The 24267-nt window shown below is 38.0% G+C and overlaps 1 protein-coding gene across 1 annotated transcript; it reads left to right on the top strand.

Moving 5' to 3' along the window:
• The first annotated feature begins 1243 nt into the window (after nucleotides 1-1243).
• FAM199X (family with sequence similarity 199, X-linked) lies at nucleotides 1244-24267 on the top strand. The gene is made up of 6 exons (XM_027097508.1): nucleotides 1244-1464; nucleotides 9248-9467; nucleotides 19347-19496; nucleotides 19883-20044; nucleotides 21134-21400; nucleotides 22684-24267. Exons 1-6 carry the CDS (start codon nucleotides 1268-1270, stop codon nucleotides 22852-22854), a joined length of 1167 nt encoding a protein of 388 aa, XP_026953309.1. The 5' UTR covers nucleotides 1244-1267; the 3' UTR covers nucleotides 22855-24267.

Genomic DNA, 24267 nt, shown 5'->3' with positions numbered 1-24267 from the left:
GATTATGTCCTTATCATTTTATATTAAAATGTTCTTCCTTTTATGAAATAGTAGGTAGTTTTAAAAATTGTCTTTGTTTGGCAAAATAAGTAATTGGCAATGTTGTGTTTTCCTCTATTTTTAAAAATTTTACACGTCCAAGATCTGGAACCACTGTCTAGAAAACAGAGAAAAGGGAAACAGGTAGGAAGAAAGAAAAGCATGTAAGTTGATTTAAGTTGAACAAGTTTAGCGCCATAATATATCTTCTACGGGAGCATTGGCAGAAATACCTAAGTCTCATTTGGGAGTCAGGGAAGGCTTCACAGAGGAGGTAACGTTTGAGCTGGGCTTTAAGGATTAGCAGTGGAGAAACGGCAGGGCATTCCAAGCAGAATGCATAATGCGTGCAAGAGCACGGAGCACAAAAGAACACTACGTGTCCAGCAACTCTAAGTAGCCTGGTGGCTGTTGCGCAGTTCTGGGGTTAGGTGATCAAGGGTGAAGCAGGGACTATTTCTTCCTACTTGGCCCACTTCCCCTGCAGGTCATTGCACAGTGCTGGGCACACACACTTCAGGAGCTCAATAATTACTTGTTGAATTGGGACAGGGTGATCGAGTGTGCTGGGAACCAGAGCCTCCGGATTCTTTCTCACGCACCGCAGTGTGACCTTGGCCAAGTCCCTTTTCTCAGCACTGCGGCTTGCTGCTTAGTAATCAGCCGAGGGTGAGAAAGCGGAGGAGGAGGTTGGCCTGAAGCGCCTGGCCTTTCCAGCGTCTGGAATCCCTGATTCGACGCGTGAAGGGCAGGGCGGGGCGGGGCGGAGCCGGAGGCGCGGGCTGCGGCGGGCGGAGATTCAGTTCCTCCTCCGCGCCAGCAGAGGGCAAAGGGAGCGGCTTCCCGCCGCCTTTCCCTTCCCTGCGGGTGTCGGGCAGACTGCTGCAGTTGCGAGCGGCGAGCGCAGTGGGCGGGCCGGGTGGCGGCGGCGGCGGCGCTGCACTGACTGGGTTGGGCCGGGCAGCAGCGGCAGCGGCAGCGACGGCTGAGGTGGTTGCAGAGACCACTGAGGCGCTGAGTGGCCGGCAGGCGCCTGTAGCTTCGAGCAGCCCCTTCGTGCCGCCCGGCAGTCCCCGGGCAGCGGTGGGCCGCGGTGCGCAGCCTGCCAGGGAGCTGCGGCGGGCACACCCCGGCGGCGGCGACAGCGGACAGGTTAGAGTGGGGGCAGGGACGGTCGCGGGAGCAGCTGGGGGCCGGAGAGGGAGCCCGAGCCAGGCCATCTCCAACCATGTCCGACGAAGCGTCAGCCACCACTTCGTACGAGAAGTTTCTAACCCCTGAGGAGCCCTTCCCGCTTCTGGGACCCCCTCGCGGGGTGGGCACCTGCCCGAGCGAGGAGCCGGGCTGCCTGGACATCAGCGACTTCGGCTGCCAGCTCTCGTCTTGCCATCGCACGGATCCGCTCCACCGCTTCCACACCAACAGGTACAAACCTCCGCTGAGGGCAGGGGCAGACTGCCCACACCCCTGCTTCCAGCCGGAGAACGCCGGGTTCCCCCCATTCTGGCCCTCCGCCTCGGGTCTGCGTTTCCAGTCGCCCCCTCCCCCACCTTCCTCCGCCCAGCGCTCATTCCCGGGCTCCTACCCTCTTCCCCTCCCCATTTCACCCCTGTCCTCCGATTTTCCTTTTGGCCGGCATTTTACTCTCTCTCTTTTCCCCCATTCATCTTCTGACCCAGCGACTCCTCCCTTCCCCCTCCCGCCCCATCTGTACCCTGCGAATCCCAAGCCCCAGCCCTTGATTCTTAGATGCTTCCCTGTTTTCATTCACCCTCAAAAGTTTAACCCCTTCCATTTCCGGTACAATCCAATCCTCCATAGAGAGGATTTCGGATGGATCAAAATCAAAAGTCGATCTTTTTGAAAGGTGGCACTTTAAAAGCTAGAATCTTCCTTTTCCCAATTTTTAACCTGTCTCATAGCCCTATTTTCACCCCCCAACCCCCCATTTTTTTAGTGAAGCTCTAGGAAACCAGGCGATTCTTCTTTTTTTTCTTTGCTCTATGAACTCTTTGCCCTAGCGCTTTAGACCCTGCCAAAATGTATAAGCTTAAATCTGGAAGATTCCTTCCTGAAGCACATCCTTTGGTTTGCTCCCCCAGTGGAAGGATGCAGCGAAGCTTAGGATGGGCTTGCTTATACAAATTTATTCAGAGGGTGCATCCCCTAACTGGATTTATTGGAAGGTAGAATGTTCTGGAGAATTCTCTCATGCAGGCATTTGTGTTATATCAAATGTGGGGGATTTGAAGATGTTTTACACATACCCCAACCTATAACATAGGTGCATATTATATGTATATGTGTGTATACACACACACACACACACACACAGAGGCCTGGGGGGGTGGAGAACAAGGGAGGAGGGAGAGAGAGAGGGATTCAGCTATGGAAAATACTGGAGTTGAATTAAGGAGTCTAGTTCTGATTTCTGGTCCACTTTAAAATATGAACACGAACAAATCCTTCCACATTTTAATGACTTTTGCATGCTCCCCCCCAACCCCTTAAATCAATCTACAGAGTTACTAACCTTCTACCAAGTACAAGGAATATATAAAATATGATTCTTACCTAAAAGAAAGTTATAGTCTGGAAACAAGGTGTTACGATTAAATAATCATACAGAACATCGCTATAACACGTGTGAAAAGAAAACGGTAGTAAACTTGTTACAACTGTTCCAAGTCCTCATTGCAAAAATGAGGAAACTGAGGCCCAGAGAGAAAAGACTGTGCCCAAGTTAATAAAACCGAGTCAGGCAAAGCCAGGATTACTCCTTCGGAGCCAGTGATGAAACTTGGAACAGAACTAATGGCTCTAGTGTTATAAATGGTTGTTATGGTTTCTTAGACTAACTCACAGAAACCCATGATGTGACTATAGCATGAATGTAACATATTTATGAAGTCAAGTGTGCTTAGAATTGTTTGCATTGGAAAATAAGGTAAAAGAATACTTATGCACATATTTGATGTTTTAAGTTTTGCAGCACTGGAATAAATCATATACACAGGAAAGTTAAATGATCTCAGAATTAGCCTGCTCTGATCATGAGGGCAAGGGAGTGGGGACAGAGGCTGAGGGTAAGTGCTGCCAAAATGTGTGGGGGTGATGGGGAGTGAAGCATGGTGAATAATACATTTCTTACAGCTTGTTCTGTTCTTTCTCCTCCTCCCAATTTTATCCTTGTGTTTTTCTACCCCTTGTCTTACAGACCTTGGTAGGGTCAACGTTGTTTTCCAGCATGAGGTGGTGAAGATAGAGGGGGAGGTTCTTGTTCAGCCCCAGTTTTCCCAAGTCAAGCATTTTTTCTAGTTACTGCCTGCTTTTTTAAACCCCCCCTCTCCTACCCTACTTTTCACAAGGCTTGGAATGGTAGCAGGTCTAGTGTATCTTGCTCTGTACCCTCCTCAGCGGAGATAAGGGGAAGCGGAATTAGCAATTCTTACAGCAGGTGATGTTTCTGCCCTAGGCTACCTTGCTTTTTAAATCTTTTCTCCTTCTGGAACGTTCTGCCTTCTTACCCGCTCCTCAGGATGGCGTTTGAGAGGACCATATGCTTCCAGTCATTTCTTTTCAGGGAGAAGAAAACAGCTAAATCATGTATGTGGGCAAAGTTTAGTTTAGGGAGTTCTTTTATTTTGGAGTTGTATGGGTCACAGCACATTCACCAATTCAAGCAACAATCCAAAACAGAAATCAGATCTGAATAGTTGAGTTCTGATATTGTGCCTTGGGTTTAATCATTATAAAACAAGTTTCATTGAAAATAGAAAGCTTGTCAATGGGTAGGTACTTGATTTACCTTTATTTTGCTTCTTCCTTGTTACCTGATAACAAAACTATGGAGATTGTTTAAATAATGCTGTTGATAAGGGCCTTATGATGATGATGATTTTGTGTCTGCTCATTTACTGGACTCTGGGGTATCTATGCAGTCTTCGTTAATCAAGAGAGTCAAGGCACTATTACTTATGATTCCTAAGTTTGAATGTTCGTTGCGTTTAGAGTCACCTGTGACTTAGATTGGTGTGTCACTGGTCTAGGTTCAGTGGAAAATAAATTACATGAACATAGCCAGCTTCCTGAGAATTCACTTTTCTAGGAGTATCTTTTAGGATTTTATGACCAAGTTGGGTTTGTCTAGAATTGGGGGGGAATAAAATAAACGTCAGTAAGCCAAAAAAACTTAAAACTTATTTCATTTTTAATTGAAATATCAATATGGAATATATATATAGTTTAAAGGCTTTTTTTTAGTTTGGGGGACAGGATTTTTCTGGTGTAATTGTGGGTTTTCTCTTAGCATTTGTCCACGGTAACTTCCACTGTCATCAAAAAAGGATATCATTTAGCAAATTGAAAAAAATATAATGATATTGGTAGGTCCTATAATTAAGTTGCGAGATGAAGGAGGTTAGTATGAACTAATCAGTGTGTTATTCTCTTCCTCTTTCAGGAGTGCATCAGTACTTTGACATTGAACAATTGTGAAAAGCATGTGGGAGGACAGTGCCTCACTTTTGTATACCCTATTGGCAGGATACAAAATGAACTACGTATTGTATAAAGCAGTTACTCAGTTCTGTGATTTCAGAGCCCCATTTTCAATCACCATTAACTAGAAAAAGCCCAAGACTACCGTGTGCCTTTTGTTCTACCCACAGTTTTCCTGTCTTGTTAGAGAATTAGAGGTGCAGAAGAGTTGTGAGTACAGGTGGGAGAATCACGTTTCATGAAGTGAGATATATTACAGAGGCAGGAGGAATTTGGTTTGGGGGCTTGTTGTGACAAATTGAGAATGGGGATCAGGCTTTGGAGAACTATTTAGGCTAGAAATGTCGATTTCTAGAACAGAGATTCCAGTAGTGTGATAGGAGTGGAACTGTGGGGTTACAGAGGCTGAGAGAATAGAAGACACTTTTCAATAAATTTAGCAGGGAAAGGAAGGAGAGATGTGGTAATTTGAAAAAAAAAAAGTGAAGGTTTCTTCATTTGTTTTTTGCCTTGTTTATTTATTTATTTTCCAAGAACAGATGTTTTAGCTCCTTAGAAGCAGCCCACAGGAAAGAGAGAAATTGAAAATACAAGATCAGGTGGGATGACAGGAGATGGATGGGATTAACTCAGAAGGCCAAATGGAAAAATTAGCCTTAGAAATGACATGGAATGTTGTTTACTTCCCAGACTGTAGAGGGGTAGGAGGGATGGGTAAGGATCCCAAGACAATGGAGGTCGCTAGGAGGAGAGTTGGAAATTTGAATGAGTAAGTAGGGGGGTTGTGTCATCTGCTCTAACTTGGGACCTTGATGGCCTGTTGGGCTCCAGAGGAGTAGCAGAAGTCAGGGTGGCTGTATGGGGATTCTGGCAGGGAGTCAGTGATGAATACAAAGAGGACTGTTAACTGAGAATAAATGGCATGGATTTGGAATGGCTTTCATCAACTTGACAGTAGGACTGTATTCCACAGTGCTCATTGCCTGGATTCTTATCCTGAGAGGTAATAGGTCTACCTGAGAGAGAAAGGGCTGCAGAAGAATGTATGTGGTGCACATGCTTTTCTTAATTTTAGAAAAATACCACTGAAAGCCCTTCATCTGTGTATTCTTGCTGAAAAGCCTTGCAGATAAATGTTCTTGGCTTTTTATTTTTAATTAAAATTTGGGCAGCAAGCCTAGTTATTGAGTTAAACCCCATTTCATGGATTCTTTTCAACATTTCTTTTAAAATATGGAGAAAGTCTCCTTTGTGAATAATTGCATGGTTATAGCTAGGATCTTAGTGTTAGGTAGTTTTCTCTTAGTGGAATAAGATGTAAGGGCTTTGTAAATTTGAAGAGTTCAGTGCTGAGCACACGTACACAGTGCTCTTCCATTACACATTTGAAACCAACAGAACAGTCTAAAAGCATCTCTTAAATTTCTATTATAAAAGTTCATTATAGAAAATTGTCGGCATATACGAAACTATAAAGACCACTTATGATCCTTTTCACTAAAGATAACAGCTGTCAACATTTTGATGTTGTTAACCGTTTTTGTTTTTGTTTTTTGGCTGTGCCACATCGCTAGCAGGATCTTAGTTCCCTGACCAGGGATTAAACCCCCACCCCCGGAGTGGAAGCACCGAGTCCTAACCACTGGACCGCCAGGGAATTCCCTGTTGTTACTTTTAATGTTATTTCTTTGTACATACATAATTTTAAAAATCAGGATCCGGCTATATATATAATTTGTGACTAGGTTATTTGCAGTTACATTTTATTTTCTTTTTCAATAAATAGCCTGAAAATATGATTTTTAATGATTTTTAAAACACCATTATTCAGATATAGGGATATCATTTAATTATTCCCAGTGTTTTGGGGGCATTTGTTTTTCCTTTTTTTGCTATTGTAATATTGTTTGGACATGTTTGTATATACATCTTTTTTCCAAAATTCTATTTGGGGAAAGGAATAGATTCTTAGCAAGGCAATTACTGAGTCCAAAGGAATGAACCTTTTTAAAGCTCTTTGTATATACACTACCAAATTGCTTTTCAGAAAGATTATGCCAGTGCCAATTTAACATTCCCACCAGCAGTGGATGAAAGTACTTCCTACTTGGTTTTTATCTACCTTGTCTTAAAATAATATTTGCATATTAGAAGATAATAGAATTTTTAAAAAACTCAAAGTACTAGTTTTCTATTTTGTAAATGATTGTTTCAAGTATGAGACCAATTTCCTTGCCACTGTTAATTTAAAAAGAAAAAGAAAAGAACAAGGAGCTAAGGCTTCTAAGAATACCCAAAACCTTGCAATATCTGTTATAAAGTTATAGATCTGGAAAACTGAGGAACATCCTGATTTTGCCCTAAGGTAAGAGCACAAAACCAAGCAAATTCCTGACTCCCTTGTCAGTGATGTAATGATTAGGTTATTAAATATGGCTTAGTTTTTAAAAAAGAGTCATTATTACTCATGAAGGGAAACACATTTCTACTAAGTTTTCGAAGCTAAAAAGAAATTCTTATTAAAAACAATTATCTAACAGCTTTTCCTAGTACACATGACACAGTGCTTTGGCACATTGAAGATGCTGACTAAATGTTTGTTGAGTGTGTGAAAGGACAGAACTTTCACTGTAATTGTCATTCACAGCTTTCTATTGCCTTATTGCATGACTGAGGCAATTTGGTTAATTCTACCAGGTTTGTTGATTTTTAAAAAATGAGGATACTGCTTACCTAGCAATCACGTGATGAAACTAGGTAATGTTACAAGGTATTCTAGGATTCTTAGGTGAGTTTTAGGTTTTTGCCTATTTATAAAAGTTTGTTGACTTCTGCTTTTATATTACTGAACTATAATAGTTTAGAGTGTGTGTGTGTTTCAGTACTTTAAAATACTTTACCTTTGGTACAAAGGAAAAGGTGCCATAAAATTGTCAGGATGCCCAAATTTTGTAAATCAAGAACTTTGGAATTAAGATTAGCTATATAAAATAAGAGGGGAAGTTTAAAAAATGAACACACGATTCAGGAAAAAACTGGATTTAATGAAAGGTGAGAAACAACCTAATGATAGGTAATAACAAGCTTTTATTCAGGAAGTCATTATTTTAGTACCTTATTAGTATCAGATATACTAAATCATGTCTTAAGGGTTAATTTCCCTAGGCTACTGCCAAAGCAATGAAGATTATCTCATTAATAATATAAAGCTAGTGGAAATTTATAAGAGAAAACAGATTTGTAGATTTCAAGATAAAAAAATTTAAAAAAAATATAACCCTGCAACAAATAATACAGACAAAATGTTAATATCCTTAACATATAAAGAACTCTAACAAAATCAACAAGGAAAATATTAATACCTAGTAAAATGCTGTAGCAAAATAGCTAATAATTATTTTTAATTTTGCTCTTGCCAGTAATCAAAGAAATAAAAATTGATATAAAAATGTTTTTCTCCTAACAGCTAGGTAAAATTTTTAAAAATGAAAATTTCGGTGCTGTTAAGGTTGTGGTGAAATGAGCACTTTTATGGACTGCTTTGGGGAGGGCAAATTAGTGCAGCCTTTTCGGAAAAGGCACTTGGCTAAGTATACTGTCACCCTTAGAAGTGTTCATATTCTTTGACTCAGTAATTTCCTTTCAAATAATCTATGTTGAGAGATTATATATGTTTATATAAATAATTATAAACAAAACGGTTTCATCTCAGTATTATTTGTAATACCAAAAAAAGAATTGGAAACAGCCTGAGTACCTATTATTGAAGGAATAATGTTAAATAAATTATGATACATTGAATCAGTGGAATATTATATAGGCATTAAAATGTTTTCAAGTAATATAGTTGGGTAAATGTTCAGTATATAATGTTAAGTGAATAAAAGTAGGATACTAATATCTATCTACACACACGCACACACACACAATGCTGATTCTGTAAAAATGTACATATTCTTGTAGAAAAAAGTGCCAAAACATTATGGATCATTTATTGTTAGTTAGTGGAATTATTGGTCATTTTAGTCTTATTCATCACTCCTTTCTTGTTCCAGCATCTTTGCAATGATCCTGTATATCATTGATATGTAAAAGTTATTTAAATATAAGAAACACTTTGAGCTTCTACCTGTGTACTTTGTTGGTGCTTTTCTCTGCCCTGCACTGGCTACTCTCTTCCTTTAATAATAATAGCTGCCATGTATTGAGCACATTTTATGTCTGCTGAGTGCTCTGTATGCATTCTCATATAATGTAAATAGTAACCGCGTTTTAAAGATGATGACCCAGACTTGGGGAGGATTTGTTTCGCTTCAGATCAAACAGCAGGCAAGTGACAGAGCAAGAATTTGAACTCAGTCCGGCTCCAGTCAGACCGATAGGAAAGTAGAGAATAGTGTATTGAACCCCATATACCCATCATGCAGCTTCAACAATTACATATGGCAGTGTGCTTTATCTATACCCCGACTCATTCCTCAACCCCTTCCTTATAATTTTGAGACAAATATCAGACATATTCATTCATAAATATTTTAGTATGTATCTTTAAAAGATAAGAGCTCTTTTGAAAATAATCACAATATCATTATCGTATCTAAAAATATGCTCATATTCCTCATAAATGTAATAATCGTATCCTATTTGTATCTTAAAATTGTGTGGGTTCTGTAGTTTCTGTTGTGATTTCTTTTGTGTTGTTTTTAAGGTGGAACTTAACTTCCTGTGGAACAAGTGTGGCCAGCTCAGAATGCAGTGAGGAGCTGTTTTCATCAGTTTCTGTTGGAGATCAAGATGATTGCTATTCCCTATTAGATGATCAGGACTTCACGTCTTTTGATTTATTCCCTGAGGGGAGTGTCTGCAGTGATGTCTCTTCTTCTATTAGCACATACTGGGATTGGTCAGATAGCGAATTTGAATGGCAGGTAGGATTTTTTTTCTTATATTGCCATCATTACTCCATAAGTAGAAGTATGAATTTCTGTTTTGGTATTTTCATCTCTACCTCAAAGTAAATTTCTCCAATGTTTATTCAGTCCTGGAGATTCTCTGACAGCGTTAAGAATTAGAAGAAATATGTATCCTTTATTTTTGCTAACGTACCTTTTAGGCGTCTCACGCTACAGATACCTTTTGTACATTTTCATGTAATTTAATTGTATAATGTTCCTATTATTATATATCATTAGTACCTTTGTGTGCATTAATCCAAGCAAATTTTCTCTTTACTGATAAATGGCCTTCATGTCCTTATAGGCACAATACCTTTACATCAAGGTCACGTTATATATCTAAGATCACAAACCACTGCATAATACATAATTTTTCATTGTTATTAGGAATATAATTTCTCATTTTGTATTCTCTTCATATGTAGAGTTGTTTTTCACCTAACAATGTTTTTTCTTCTGTGGCACATATACCACATAAAATGGCTTTGTGGCAAATTGCACTCATCATAAGGCAGCATTTCCAAACAGTCTTTCAGAAAATGTAGATCATGTTATGGCAACATCCGTTTTCTGATTGTAAAACACAATAACGTTTGAAGAAGCGTTCCTTGCATACAGCAACTGTTATATTCAACAAATACTTGAATATCTACTATGTTTGAAAGCCATCTAAATACTTGAAGTTGTTTTCCAAAGGATGAATCAAACATTTTATTTCAAAAAAATTTTTTTTGATTTTTTATTTATTTATTTTTTTGCAGTACGCGGGCCTCTCACTGTTGTGGCCTCTCCACAACAGTTGCGGAGCACAGGCTCAGCGGCTATGGCTCACGGACCCAGCCGCTCCTCGGCACGTGGGATCTTCCCGGACCGGGGCACAAACGCGTGTCCCCTGCATTGGCAGGCGGACTCTCAACCACTGCGCCACCAGGGAAGCCCTATTTCAAACAATTTTTATTAAAATATCAAATAATACCAAATAGCATAAAATTAAAAATAAGTCTCCAAGTCCCACTCTTCTGTGGTTACCACTGATAAGAGCTTGTGCAGATGCAAGTGTGCTTGTACAGCGTTAAAAACACACAGAGGGACTTCCCTGGTGGTCCAGAGGTTAAGACTCTGCGCTTCCACTGCAGGGGCCACAGGTTCGATCCCTGTTCGGGGAAATAAGATCCCGCATACTGCTTGGTGAGGGCACCCCCCACCAAAAAAAAAAAAAAAAAGACACACAAAAATGGGATCACACTTCAGCCACTGTTTGGCCCTCTGCTTTTTTCAACTACCTGTACTATGTCTCATTCTTTTTGATAACTGCATCATAATTTAATCAGTTCCCTAATGATGAATGTTTAGGTTGGTTTCAGTTTTTTCTTGTTATAAACAATGCTATACTGAAAATTAAGAGGTTTTTAAAGAGGAAAATATAATCCACAGCCCCTCTGTTTTTAAATTTTATTTTATTTCAAATGCTTCTATTTCATATACAGTTGTAAATATGATTTGGATAAAAATTTTTAAAAATTGAGATAAAATATACCATTTTAATAATTCTAACATGTATAATTCAGAGATTTTTAATATATTCACAGTGTTGTGCAGCCATCACCACTATCTAATTCCAGGACATTTCTATCACTCCAAAAGAAACCAATGCCTATTAGTAGATAGTCCCAATTTCCCCCTGCCCCCATCACCTGGCAACCACTAATCTACTTTCTCTATGAATTTACCTATCTGGATATTTAATATAAATGTACTCATATAATATGTGGACTTTTGTGTCTGGGGTCTTTCACTTAGCATAATGTTTTCAAGGTTCATCCATGTTATAGCATATAGTATTTCATTCCTGTCTTAAGTCAGCTCGAGCTGCTGTAACAAATACCATAGACTGGGTGGCTTAAACAACAAACACTTATTTCTCACAGTTCTGGAGCCTGAAAGTCCAAGATCAGAATGCCGTCATGGACAGGTTCTGGTGAGCACCCTCTTCCTGGTTTGCAGATGATTGCCTTTTGCTGTATCCTCACATAGAGGTGGAAGAGAGAGATAGCTCTGGTCTCTTGGTCCTCTTATAAGGTCACCAATCCCATCACACAGGCTCCACCCTCATGACCTCGTATAAACCTAATTACCTCCCAAAGCCCCACCTCCAAATATCATCATGTTGGGGATTAGGACTTCAAGATATGGATTTGGGGGGTGACAAACATTTAGTCCATAACAGTTCCTTTTTATGGCTGAATATTCCATTTTATGGATACATAACATTTTGTTTATTCATTCATCAACTGATGGATTGTTTCCACTTTGGGGCTGTTATAAATAATACTGCTATGATCATTCAGGTACAAGTTTTTATATGGATGTATATTTTTAATTCTCTTGGATATACACTGGAAGTTGCTGGGTCATGTGATAACTTTATGTTTAACTTTTTGGGGAACTGCCAAAATGTTTTCCAAAGTGGCTGTACCATTGTACATTTTCACTAGCAATACATGAAAGTTCCAGTTTCTCCACATCCTTTCTAACACTTGGTATCGTCTGTCTTTTTTATTATAGTCATCCTACTGTGTGTAAAGTGGTATCTCATTGTGGTTTTGATTTGCATTTCCCTAATGGCTAATGATGAAGAGCATCTTTTCATGTCTTATTGGCCATTCATATATCTTCTTCAGGGAAAATGTCTATTCAGATCCTTTGCCCATTTTTAAATTGCATTGTCTTTTATTGTTGAATTGTAAGAGTACTTTATATGTGATGGCTACTAGGCTCTTATATACATGATTTGCAAAAATATTTCCCATTCTGTAGGTTGTCTTTTCATTTGATATAGTGTCCTTTAATACACAAAAGTTTAAATTTTATAGAAGTCTAATTTATTTTTTCTTAGAGTTCTGTTCTTCTGATGTCATATTTTAAAAACCATTGCTTATTCCAAGGTCATGCAGATTTTTCATCTTTTTCCTTCTTAGAATTTTAGAGCGTTAGTTCCTACATTTAGATCTTTGATCCTTTTGAGTTACTTTTTATATATGGCATAAGGTAGGACTTCCAAGTTCATTCTTTTGCATGTAGATATCCAGTTGTCCCAGCACCAGTTGTTGAAAAGACTAATTTTTTCCTTATCTAATGGTCTTGGTACCCTTGTGGAAATGAATTGGTCATAGATGTTTATAGGTTTAGTTCTGGACTCTCGATTCTATTCCATTGATACATATATCTATCCTTATGCCAGGATATCCTTATCCTTATGTTTTGATTACTCTAGCTTTGTAATAAGGTTTGAAATCAAGAAGTGTGAGTTCTCCCACTTTGTTCTTCTTTATCAAAGTTTAGGATCAGGTTGTCCATTTCTGCAAAAAGGGAAGTTGGAATTTTGATAGGGATTTCATTGAATCTGTAGATCAATTTGGGGAATGTTACTGTCTTAACAGTATTATTAAATATTTCAGTCCATGAACATGGGCTGGAATGTATTTAAGCCTTCTTTAATTTCTTTCAGTGATGTTTTATAGTTTTCTGTGTTTAAGTTTTATAGTTCCTTGGTTCAGTTTATTCCTGAACATTTTATTCTTTTGATACAGTTGTAAATGAAATTGTTTTCTTAATTTCATTGTTTGGATTATTCATTGCTAGTGTATAGGAATACAGTTGAGTTTCGTATATTGATTTTGTACCTGCAACTTTGCTGTACTTATGTATTAGTTTTAATAGTTCTCTTTTTCTGTGTGGATTCTCTAGGGTTTTCTATATTTAAATCATGTCATCTGTGAATAGAGATGGTTTTCCTTCTTCATTTCCAATCTGGATAGTTTTTTTTTTTTTCTTGCTTAATTGCCCTGGCTAGATCTCCAGTACAGTGTTGAATAGAAGTGGCAAAAGCAGGCATCCTTGTTTTTTTTCCTGATCTTAGGGGAGAAGCTTTCAGTCTTTCACCTTTGAGTATGTTAGCTGTAGGTTTTTCACAAATGTCCTTTATTACCATATTGAAGCATTTCCCTTTTATTCCTAGTTTGTTCAGTGTTTTTATCTGAAAGGGTGTTAGATTTTTTTTGTTTGTTTTTTGTTTTGTTTTGTTTTTGTTTTGCTGTACGCGGGCCTCTCACTGCTGTGGCCTCTCCCATTGTGGAGCACAGGCTCCGGATGTGCAGGCTCAGCGGCCATGGCTCACGGGCCCAGCCGCTCCGCGGCATGTGGGATCCTCCCAGACCGGGGCACGAACCCACGTCCCCTGCACTGGCAGGACTGTCAACCACTGCGCCACCAGGGAGGCCCCTACATTGATTTTTGTATGATGACTCACCCTTGCATTCCTAGAAGTAATCCTAATTGGTCATGGTATATAATCCTTTTAATTTGCTGCTGGATTTGGTTTGCTAGTATTTTGTTGAGGACTTCTGCATCGGTTTTCATAAAGGTTATTGGTCTGTAGTTTTCCTTTCTTGTGATGTCTTTGTATCACTTTGGCCTCATAGAATGAGTTGGGCAGTGTTCCCTTCTGGATAAGATACTATAATAAAATTCTCATTTAACATATAAACTTCTTCATGATCTGCAAATTATTCACTTAATGACTACATAATAGTCCTGGTACTCTAGTATGTCAGAACTTATGAAACCATTCCACTATTTACCTCTGTTTCAGTTTTTTTTTCTATTATAGATAACACAGCAGTGAGCATCTTTGTGTGGGTACTTTTTTTATTTTTCAGTGCCTCATTTTTAAAAAAATTTATTGAAGTATAGTTGATTTACAATGTTGTATTAATGTCTTATGTACAGCAAAGTGACTTGGTTATACATATATATATATATATATATATATTCTTTTTCATCTTCTTTTCCATTATGGTTTATTACAGGATATTGAATATAGTTCCCTGTGCTATACAGTAGGACCTTGTTGTTTATCCATCCTATATATAATAGTTTGCATCTGCTAATCCCAAGCTCCCATTCCTTCCCTTCCCTACTTCCCAGTGCCTCATTTTTTTAAAGTGCACACTTTGTATTGAAAATAAGACCACAAGGATTCTTAACACAGTATAAGCAAATGGAGTTCTGATAATTCTGATAAATATTTTTTCTGCTTATTTCATGTGACTTAATTTAGAGTTATCATCCATAATGTTGCAAAATGGCAGGCACTTTTTAATTTTAATTGCTGACTTCTTCACTCATTTTATGAGTAGAGTGGAAAACTATCCCCGACCACTCACTGTTAATGCACATGACTGACAACACTGAAACAAAAATAAGGCCTGCCTTAGTAATGTGTTTTCCACTTCTGAAATTGGAGTGTAGGTACTCTGTTACCATGGATATTTGCTGTTTAAATATGCTGAAAGGTTTAAAATGCTCTCTTGTCTTTGTGGGATCTCATAATCATGAACAGTAAATTACCCCAGAAGATAATTACAAATTATGTATTAGGATTAATGTAGGCTAAAAATCATTGACTGTAGTTTAAAAATTCGTATTACCTCTGTTGTGATTAAAATCTGCATCTGTTTAAATCTTTCTTTTAGACAGATGTTTCAGTTACTACTAAAGTAAATATAAATGATTCATAGATTCTCTGGGAAGAGAAATGCTAACTGCTTGGCAAGGCAGGATTTTAACCTTAGAATGAAGTAGCATTTTAGCATTTGAAGTAGCATGAAAACATCTTGCCTTGTTGATAGTTTTCTTTGCTTGCAGTCCTTTTACTATTAAAGATATATTTGACTAGTCTTAGAACTTGAGAAATTATTTTATTGTTGAGCAGGAAAGCACAGAAAATTTAAAGAGTGAGTAATTCAGCTGTCATGCTTGAAACCTAGAGGTACAGTTTGAAATTGCACATCAGCTGTTAAAGAAATGAGCTTACTCATAAAATTTTGCTGCATACTGCAGAAAATATGGCAGAGGTTTGATTTAATTCTCCTTACTTGTCACAATTACTGATTCTAATATAGATATACCAAATATTGTTGTCCATGAAAAATACGAGATGAAAATTATTAAGCATTTTTATCCTGAAATATATTATCAGTTATAAAATGGAAAATTGCTGGTCTAATAAATACACAGGAGCACATACAGTTAATTCTCCTGTATATCTGCAGCTCTAATCCCCTATCTCCAATTGACTACTTGACATTTCCAGTTGAATGACCTTATTATTTAATGCTAGCCCATTATCTGATGCTGAGTCCTTGATCAGTGATGCAACTTCCAATTACAGTGTTTCCATGGGGGGAAAAAAAGACTCTGCTTTGTGACATGTCTTACAGTGTATTGTAAAATGATTATTGTCATTTCAAAGGACACTTGTACTTGCTTTTCTCATTATCACTGCAAACTCTCCATATCCCAAATTGCATTCTTCTCTCATTCCAAACTACCTGCAGGGCAGGACAGCCTGACATAGTCGAAAGCACTGGACTTGTGTCCTTCTTTGGATGGTGCCACTAACCGTATGACCCTCCCTGGATATCATTTTTCCCTTATTTGTACAATGAGGTGTAGGACTAGAAGATCTATATAACATTACTTCAGGTCTCTTGCCATAAAAAATGAGTTCTTTAAGGATTGTATGTTAACCAGGGTGGGTTGTATGACCATGAAATGTTGCCAGTTTTCTTCTGGTCTCACATATGGCCATTTGACTATTATCCTTATCCATTCAGTTAACAAATAGTCTTATAAATTGTATTTCATTTGAAAATTTCCCTATCTGCTCCCATTTTTCTTTCCATTTTTGCTTATCTTAGTCCAGGCCCAGATCACAAGAAAAGAGCTTCCTAATTCCAGTCTTTCCTCTATTTTGTCCCCATACTGCTTTTTAACTCATCTTCCCTCAAGACCAATTTCATCATTACTACTTCTACTTAGAAATGTTATTGGTCTACTTCTTCATATCATATAACAGCTCTAGTTCGTTTGTTAAACTTTCAAATCCCTAGCACTGATTTTCTGTTTTAATTATATTGGTCTCCTTAACCTCATCCTGTGTTTTTTTCTTCCACCTATGGTTTTATTAACTTATTCTCCTTACCTGAATACCTTTTCCTTTTCCCCATGCTGTCATTCCAAGAGACTACCTTGTGAAATTTAACCCAGCCACTTTAGCAACATGAGATATTCTCTGAGGGCTTATGCTCTTTTTTAAAAAGGGTTTAAAACCATGGCAAGGTATAGAAAAAGGGACATACTGCGATTTATTGAGTATCACCCATGTGCCAGACATGTTACCTTTTGTAAATCTCTCAACAGTCCTTTGAGATGGATGACAGTAACCATAACTTACTGAAGACCCTGAAGCTCAAAGAAGGGAACTAACCTACACAAGATCACATGACTAGTGAGCAGTGGGGCTGGGATTTGATTTGAACTCTGTTTGGGGTCTTTTAACCTCTCCCCAGAAAAAAATGGCCAAAGAACCATTAATTGCTTATCTTTTTCCACCCACCCCCCCAACAAACATGTAAACATAATTAAAGGCACAAATTAGGGGGCTTCCCTGGTGGCGCAGTGGTTGCGAGTCCGCCTGCTGATGCAGGGGACACGGGTTCGTGCCCCGGTCCGGGAGGATCCCACATGCCGTGGAGCGGCTGGGCCCGTGAGCCATGGCCGCTGAGCCTGCGCGTCCGGAGCCTGTGCTCCGCAACGGAAGAGGCTGCAACAGTGAGAGGCCCGTGTACCGCAAAAAAAAAAAAAAAAAAAAATAGGCACAAATTAAAATGCTTAACATACAGTCTGGCACTTAGCAGATATAGGCTACAGGTGAATTCTTTTCTTAAGTTTTGAGAGTATAGATACTTTGAGAGTTCCTTTCTCTACCTAATTTATCAAAGGAGCTTGAAGTAGGGGAGGCCTTTCATCTGACAAGGAGCATCTCATTTTGTTTTAGGAACCCCAGGGAGATCTTTAACATAGTAATGTCGTGATTTGAAGTTTTTCAAAGGGAAAATAGCAAAATGTTTTACTGACATTAAAGGCTGAAAAAGAGATGGCCTTCATGTGTGCATTCAGCAATCATTCTTTCATTACACTGACTAGATAACATTTGAGCTAAGGGTGAACAAGAAGTGTTAGTGAGATTTTAAAGGAAGTCATACAGATTGTTGGATGTCACTTATATGCTTAGATTCATCAATGACAGTCAAAGTGAAAATGTGGTTTTTAAGAGTAATAGCTAACTTGGATAACTTCATTCTAAACATCATGGTCACCTTGCGTAGTGATCAACCCCCTTTTTGTGGCTTCACTCATCTCTTCTATGCAATTGACTCCCCAGTGCCTGCCCCCTTGTAGTTCTCTAAGCTTTAATCTTGTAGCTTCAACTCACGCTAGGTATTTCCATTGATGACTTGTCATCTCAGACATGCGTTTGTTATTTGCTATATTTATATTATAGCACAAAAATTATATGTTTGTGCTATTGTATTATCTTTCCAATTAGAATATAAAGTTCTTATGTAAGGACCATGACTTAGGCTCCTTTGGATTCCCTGTACCTGTTACAGTGCTGTGGGTACAATAGGAGGCCAAACACATGTGATTGCAGTAATCTGCATGGATAAAGTGGCTTTTCTTTTTGGTAACTTCAAAAGCCTAGTAATCACCTAGAGTTCAGATATAATTGCAAAGTCTGTAGAACCAAAACAACAAAAAGGTGCTGTTTTGTACATTGTAAAAATGAAAACATTATTTTTTTTTAATTTTTATTTTTTTGTGGTACGTGGGCCTCTCACTGTTGTGGCCTCTCCCGTTGTGGAGCACAGGCTCCGGACACGCAGGCTCAGCAGCCACGGCTCACGGGCCTAGTGGCTCCGCGGCATGTGGGATCTTCCCGGACTGGGGCACGAACCCGTGTCCCCTGCATCAGCAGGCGGACTCTCAACCACTGTGCCACCGGGGAAGCCCGAAAACATCATTTTTGAAGATTGTTATGTACTCATTGTAGAAGAAAATATTTTATCTTTCTGAAAAATGACTTAAACACATTTATTTAAAATTAAATCCATTCTGACTTTTGGAGGTGATGGATATGTTTATTACCTTGATTGTGATGATGCTTTCATGGGTGTATGCATATGTCCAAAGTCATCAAATTGTATATATGAAATATGTACAGTTCTTTGTATATCAGTTATAGCTCAACAAAGCTGTTAAAAGATTAAATCCATTCTAACTGATTTTTAATAGGCAGTATAAAATTATAGCACATATTTTTGCTGATTTGATTTTCTGTGTGTTAGGCTTTTTGCTTTCTCCTTTGTCTACACGTTGTCTCTTGCCATTTTTTTCCAATTTTTCTTTTATAATACTTCTGGTCTTTAAAGTATTTTTCTTTATATTAACAACATATTTTAAATTAGTTTAATTGTCTCGAGGTTATGAATACAGACATGAGGACAAGGGCCATGATTTGTCTTTATATTGGCAGTATGTCTAGCACAGTGTCTGGCAAAGAGCCAGGTGGTGGCAGATCACTCAGGTCTCTTGAGATGGAGTCTACTGCTCCTTATTCATTATGCTGTGTGGGTCCTAGCCTACATTCACATTATGAATTTAAAACCTTAATGATGATTGACTCTCAAGTTAGCATTTTAACAAGCCTTGATTGTGACTTGAAGCTTTTGGAAAATATCTCTCATTGAATAAGTGACTATATATACAAAGAGTATGTTGATGTTGCTGCTTTGTCTAAAATAGGAGTGGATCAGAGTTAATGTCTTCTGATTCTGTATTTGTCATTAGTCTTTTATTAAAGTCATTTTTAATCAATACAAAACATGTGGCATTTACATTTTTTTTTAATTTTTCTTTCCCTGCCCCCTTCTCCTTATTTTTATAAAGTTACCAGGCAGTGACATTGCCAGTGGGAGTGATGTACTTTCTGATGTCATACCCAGTATTCCAAGTTCACCTTGCCTGCTTCCTAAAAAGAAAAACAAGCACCTGAATTTAGATGAACTTCCTTGGAGTGCAATGACAAATGATGAACAGGTAGCGATCTCAACATTCTTAATTAAAAGCATATATGTGGGGGACTTCCCTGGTGGTCCAGTGGTTAAGATTCCGTGCTTCCAATGCAGGGTATGTGGGTTTGATCCCTGGTCGGGGAACTAAGATCCCACATGCTGCCTGGTATGGCCAAAAAACAAACAAACAAACAAAAAACACATATATGTGAAGCTTGATTTATTGCCTATTTAAAGCTACTGGATAAATGTGGATTGCTTAGTAAATATGAATTTGAGTTCTAACTAATTGCTTTGCAGGGAACAAATATAATATTAAGTGCTTCTGATATTTAAAACATTAAAAATTACACACTAAAAGATCAGAGGTTTTGGCATTGATCTTGTTTATTGTAATTTTTCATCATTTAGGTGGAATATATTGAGTATCTGAGTCGTAAAGTCAGTACTGAGATGGGTCTTCGGGAACAACTTGATATTATTAAAATAATTGATCCTTCTGCTCAAATATCCCCTACAGACAGTGAGTTTATTATTGAACTTAACTGTCTCACAGATGAAAAACTGAAGCAGGTATGTAAAGAAAATACAGATTGTACAGCTATTGAAAATACCATTGTTTTATAACATGTATACTTGAATAGTCATATGTAAATACATAAATAATTAAGGTCAAAATCACTGCTATGAAATGTGATATTAGAACATGTGGTTTTAAGAGGTTTCATGTACATCTTACCTGGCTGTACCTTTCTGGGACCATGTGGATCTAGAACCTGCTTTTTAGTTATGCAGGTTTTGAAACCTAATTTCACAATTTTAGGGGTGGTTAGGCTAAATTATAGATTTATTCTAACTCAGTTTACAGAAGACCAATTGACAGAATCAAAATATTGATTATTGAGAGCTGTACTTGAGTGAACACCTGAGCTGGGGGATTTGAATAGTCTTATGCAGTAATTGAGCCTGGCTAGGGTAAAACAATGAATTTTCCTTCTCCTATTCTGAGGTACACATTTCTGGTATCTTCTAAATATAGGCTTTACTTCTCTTTCTCTGATACATAGCTGAATGAGTACTTATGTTCTACTTTTTATTTTTTTGCATTTATCATGATTTATGAAAAATTTCTCTCAGTATTTCTCTCAACAGACATACTATAATTTTCTACATTCCAGCCCATTTTTCATTAGTATGGTAAATTGATGCCTTGCATTTGAAGACAGGTACTGTGGGCCCCTAGCTAAGATCTAGGAAACACTCTAATCTTAGATATAATCAGCAGCTTACTTAAATCATCTTAAGGTGCAACCTTTAAAAAATGCCTACTCTTATGCATTTTATTTTATTGTTAGTTTCTATTTCTGAGTGTTATTTTCTTATAATCCTAAATTCTATAGGCTAGTAGCCTTCCATTTACTGATTATATTTTATATGCTTTTAAAAATCTAACTCCATAATATCTATTCTAGAATTTTAAACATTGTCAATTTTTCTGGTACTTGTTTCTACATTTAGAGATTTCTTTTGTCTTTATATTCTACCTGTGTGCATCTGTAGCACATTTGACAATTTTAAGTACAATATTCTTCTTTTCTCCATTATTCTGAAGGCAGAATGTCGAGGAACAGCAGTAACCAATTTTTGTCTGTCTGTTCCAAGGTCAGAAACTATATCAAGGAGCATAGCCCTCGCCTACGGCCTGCAAGAGAGGCCTGGAAGAGAAGCAACTTTAGTTGCGCAAGCACCAGTGGAGTGAGCGGTGCCAGTGCCAGTGCCAGCAGCAGCAGTGCCAGCATGGTCAGTTCTGCAAGCAGCAGTGGGTCCAGTGTTGGAAACTCTGCTTCAAACTCCAGTGCCAACATGAGTCGAGCACACAGTGACAGCAACTTGTCTGCAAGTGCAGCAGAGCGGATTCGGGATTCAAAAGTAAAACGTCTAATCAATACAAAACTTTACCTTTCAATATTAACATTAGTATTCCTTCATATAAATTTCTTGAAGAGTTATAATTATCCTGCTGTATAGATGCCTGTGGGTTTTGGTTTTAATTGAACAAGTAGGATTCTCTCCTATTGATCAAAGCCCTCTAGGCTGAGTGCTTTGAAATGCTGTTTTAACCCACAGCCATATTACCTTCAATTTTATCTGATTTTTATGTCTGTTTTAAGTAAGATAAATTGATGGAAATAATGAGTGAGTCTCAAGATTGCAATACTGACTGCAGCTTACTACTAAGCGGATCTTACTATGTTGCTGATGTTGCTGTCTATTAGCTCCTAAAAATGTTCTGTATGTTTTTTGTGTGTGTTAAATGTTTTCTTAATGTTTTAATCTTGAATGTTTCTTCTTAGCTCTTTTTAAAATGTAATCATGCTTTCTCTAATTTCTGTCTACTCTTCTGACAGTTGAAAAAATTCTGTATAATATTATTGGGCACATAAATAAGAAGTTTAAATGTGTACAGAATGGTTCTGTGATGCTTAGCAGGGGAGTTCGGTTCCTTGCAGTGGCGACAGTGTGGAGCCAACTTATGGATGATAAGGGTTTCTCTATAACTCTGGGAACCCAGTGGTGACAAGGATACACAGTGATTTCTTCCCTGATTCTTACCAAAGTAGCAGAAACATAGCCAGCTTTGTTGGTTGCCACGTGTTTTCTTTGGATATGTGGTCATTCCTTTTTGGCATCAGTTTGCCAGTGACAAGGAATAGAGTACCCACTGGGTTTCTAATGGACTTTTAAGATGGTATTTGCTTAATATGAAAAAGACATGGTTCTTTCCCAGCCATTGTAAAATTGCTAGTGCTTTTGGATGAAAGGCACCTTAAAAGCATAAGCATTAGAGATTTTGACAATGTTCTCTATATTTGTATTCAGTATTGTTCACTACATGTTTCCTCTGCACTGACACCAGTGTGCCTTAATTTGATATAAAAAAGTCTTAGAAATGATTGGTTGTCCATAACTAGTCAAATGATAAGTTTCAACCCTTCCTTATAAGAAGATTCACTAGTCAAATACCATTGAAATAGAATCTTGAAGAATCGTTTTCATGTCTAAGCTAATGGCTCACTTACTGGAACCAGGATTGTACTGCAGAGGAATTTGAACATCTCTAATCAGAAAATATAGAATTTGATCCATAAAATACTCTGGGGTAGATAGGCCAGAACTGAACCTTACTGATTTAGAAATTTTTATTTTGACAGAAGCGATCCAAGCAGCGGAAGTTACAGCAGAAGGCCTTACGCAAGAGGCAGCTGAAAGAGCAGAGGCAGGCTCGGAAGGAGAGGCTCAGTGGGCTATTCCTTAATGAAGAAGTGCTGTCCTTGAAAGTGACTGAGGAAGACCACGAAGCAGATGTAGATGTTTTGATGTAATAAGGGTGAATTTATCAGCATTCTTTCTAAGCATTATTCTATCTTTATTTGTTTACATGCATCTTGACCAAACTTTTGTTGGTTAGGGCTGTGCTGATGTACTATTCATAATTTAGGTCTGTGCTTCTCAGCAGGTGGTCCTCAGACCAGCAGCTTCAGCATCAGCTGAGAAGTTATTAGAAATGCATACTCTTGGGCCCCACCCCAGACTTAGTGAATCAGAAATTCTGTGGGAGGGGCCTAGCATTGTGTTTTAACAGGCACCAGGTTATTCTGCCACACCCTCTAGTTTTAAGAACCACTGATTTAGTAAATGTTTTAACTATTTAAACTTCAGGGTGGTTAAGTGGGCTTTTTCAAAGACTAGTACTTTTACAGTTTAGAAGACTTTAAGGTACTGCTGACAAATAGTTTATTATGTCAGTATACATATGTAGAGATCATAATTCAGTTTCCTTCTTAATGTTATGATTTCTTAGTTTAGTTTTTCTAAAGGGCCATAGCATAATTCTCATTTCCTAGTGGACATCTTTTTTCCAGGTTGGGGTAGGGTGTGGATTGCTGTTTACAATAGTGCCTTCATTAGGTTTAGTTCTATCTGTTTTCATTAATTATTAACTCAAAGGTGTAAAAACAGGCCCTGATACCTTTCGTTAGGTTTGTTTTTGTTTTTCACTTTATGTAAATTCAGAATCCTTTCTGCAAGTGATGACTACTGAGAAAATAATGTTACTAGTGGCGAATTTTAGACATGATGCTATGTTGATTAATATTCAAAAGGAGAAATCAATTAAGCAAAACAACCAATTCTACTTTTCCACTGCTTTTTGAAATTTTAGGCTGTGAAACTGCCTTAAAGGCAGAAAATATCTCTATCAAGTTCTTTTGTAGGTCTTTTTATTTTCAGCACAGCTCTAATTTTTAAATATTTGGTGTAACAGCTTCTGGCATGTGAACAGGTTAATGTTCAAAATTAACTAAAGAAAACCCTTACAGTTCTGCTAAACTCTATAAATCGCTAGAAATACACTGAGCAGTGAGATATAAAAAAAACTTAGCTTCTTGGCTACTAATAGAACTCTAATTTTAAATGTGAAATCATGGAGTCCCTTTAAATGTTTTCATGGAGAGTTTGTTATGAACATTAGAAGTAGTGTGATTCCTTTTATTTTTCCACACATCTTTAAACATTCACATGGGTTAAAAAAAAAGGAAACTGATACTACTGACAATCAAGCTGCTTTCTGACTTTCATAATTTTCTTTTTGTTGTGGAAACTTGGGAGGTAATCATAATTTTGTAGGAGGAGTTGTAATCAATACTTTTTTTTTTTTTTGCGGTACGCGGGCCTCTCACTGTTGTGGCCTCTCCCGTCGCGGAGCACAGGCTCCGGATGCGCAGGCTCAGCAGCCA

The sequence above is a fragment of the Aethalodelphis obliquidens genome, unplaced genomic scaffold (assembly GCF_003676395.1).
Source record: "Aethalodelphis obliquidens isolate GAN/ISIS:26980383/991018 unplaced genomic scaffold, ASM367639v1 scaffold114, whole genome shotgun sequence".
In the NCBI taxonomy this organism is placed as follows: domain Eukaryota; kingdom Metazoa; phylum Chordata; class Mammalia; order Artiodactyla; family Delphinidae; genus Aethalodelphis; species Aethalodelphis obliquidens.
The sequence above is the reverse complement of the archived record's forward strand: the minus strand, read 5'-3'. Positions and strand labels throughout refer to the sequence as shown.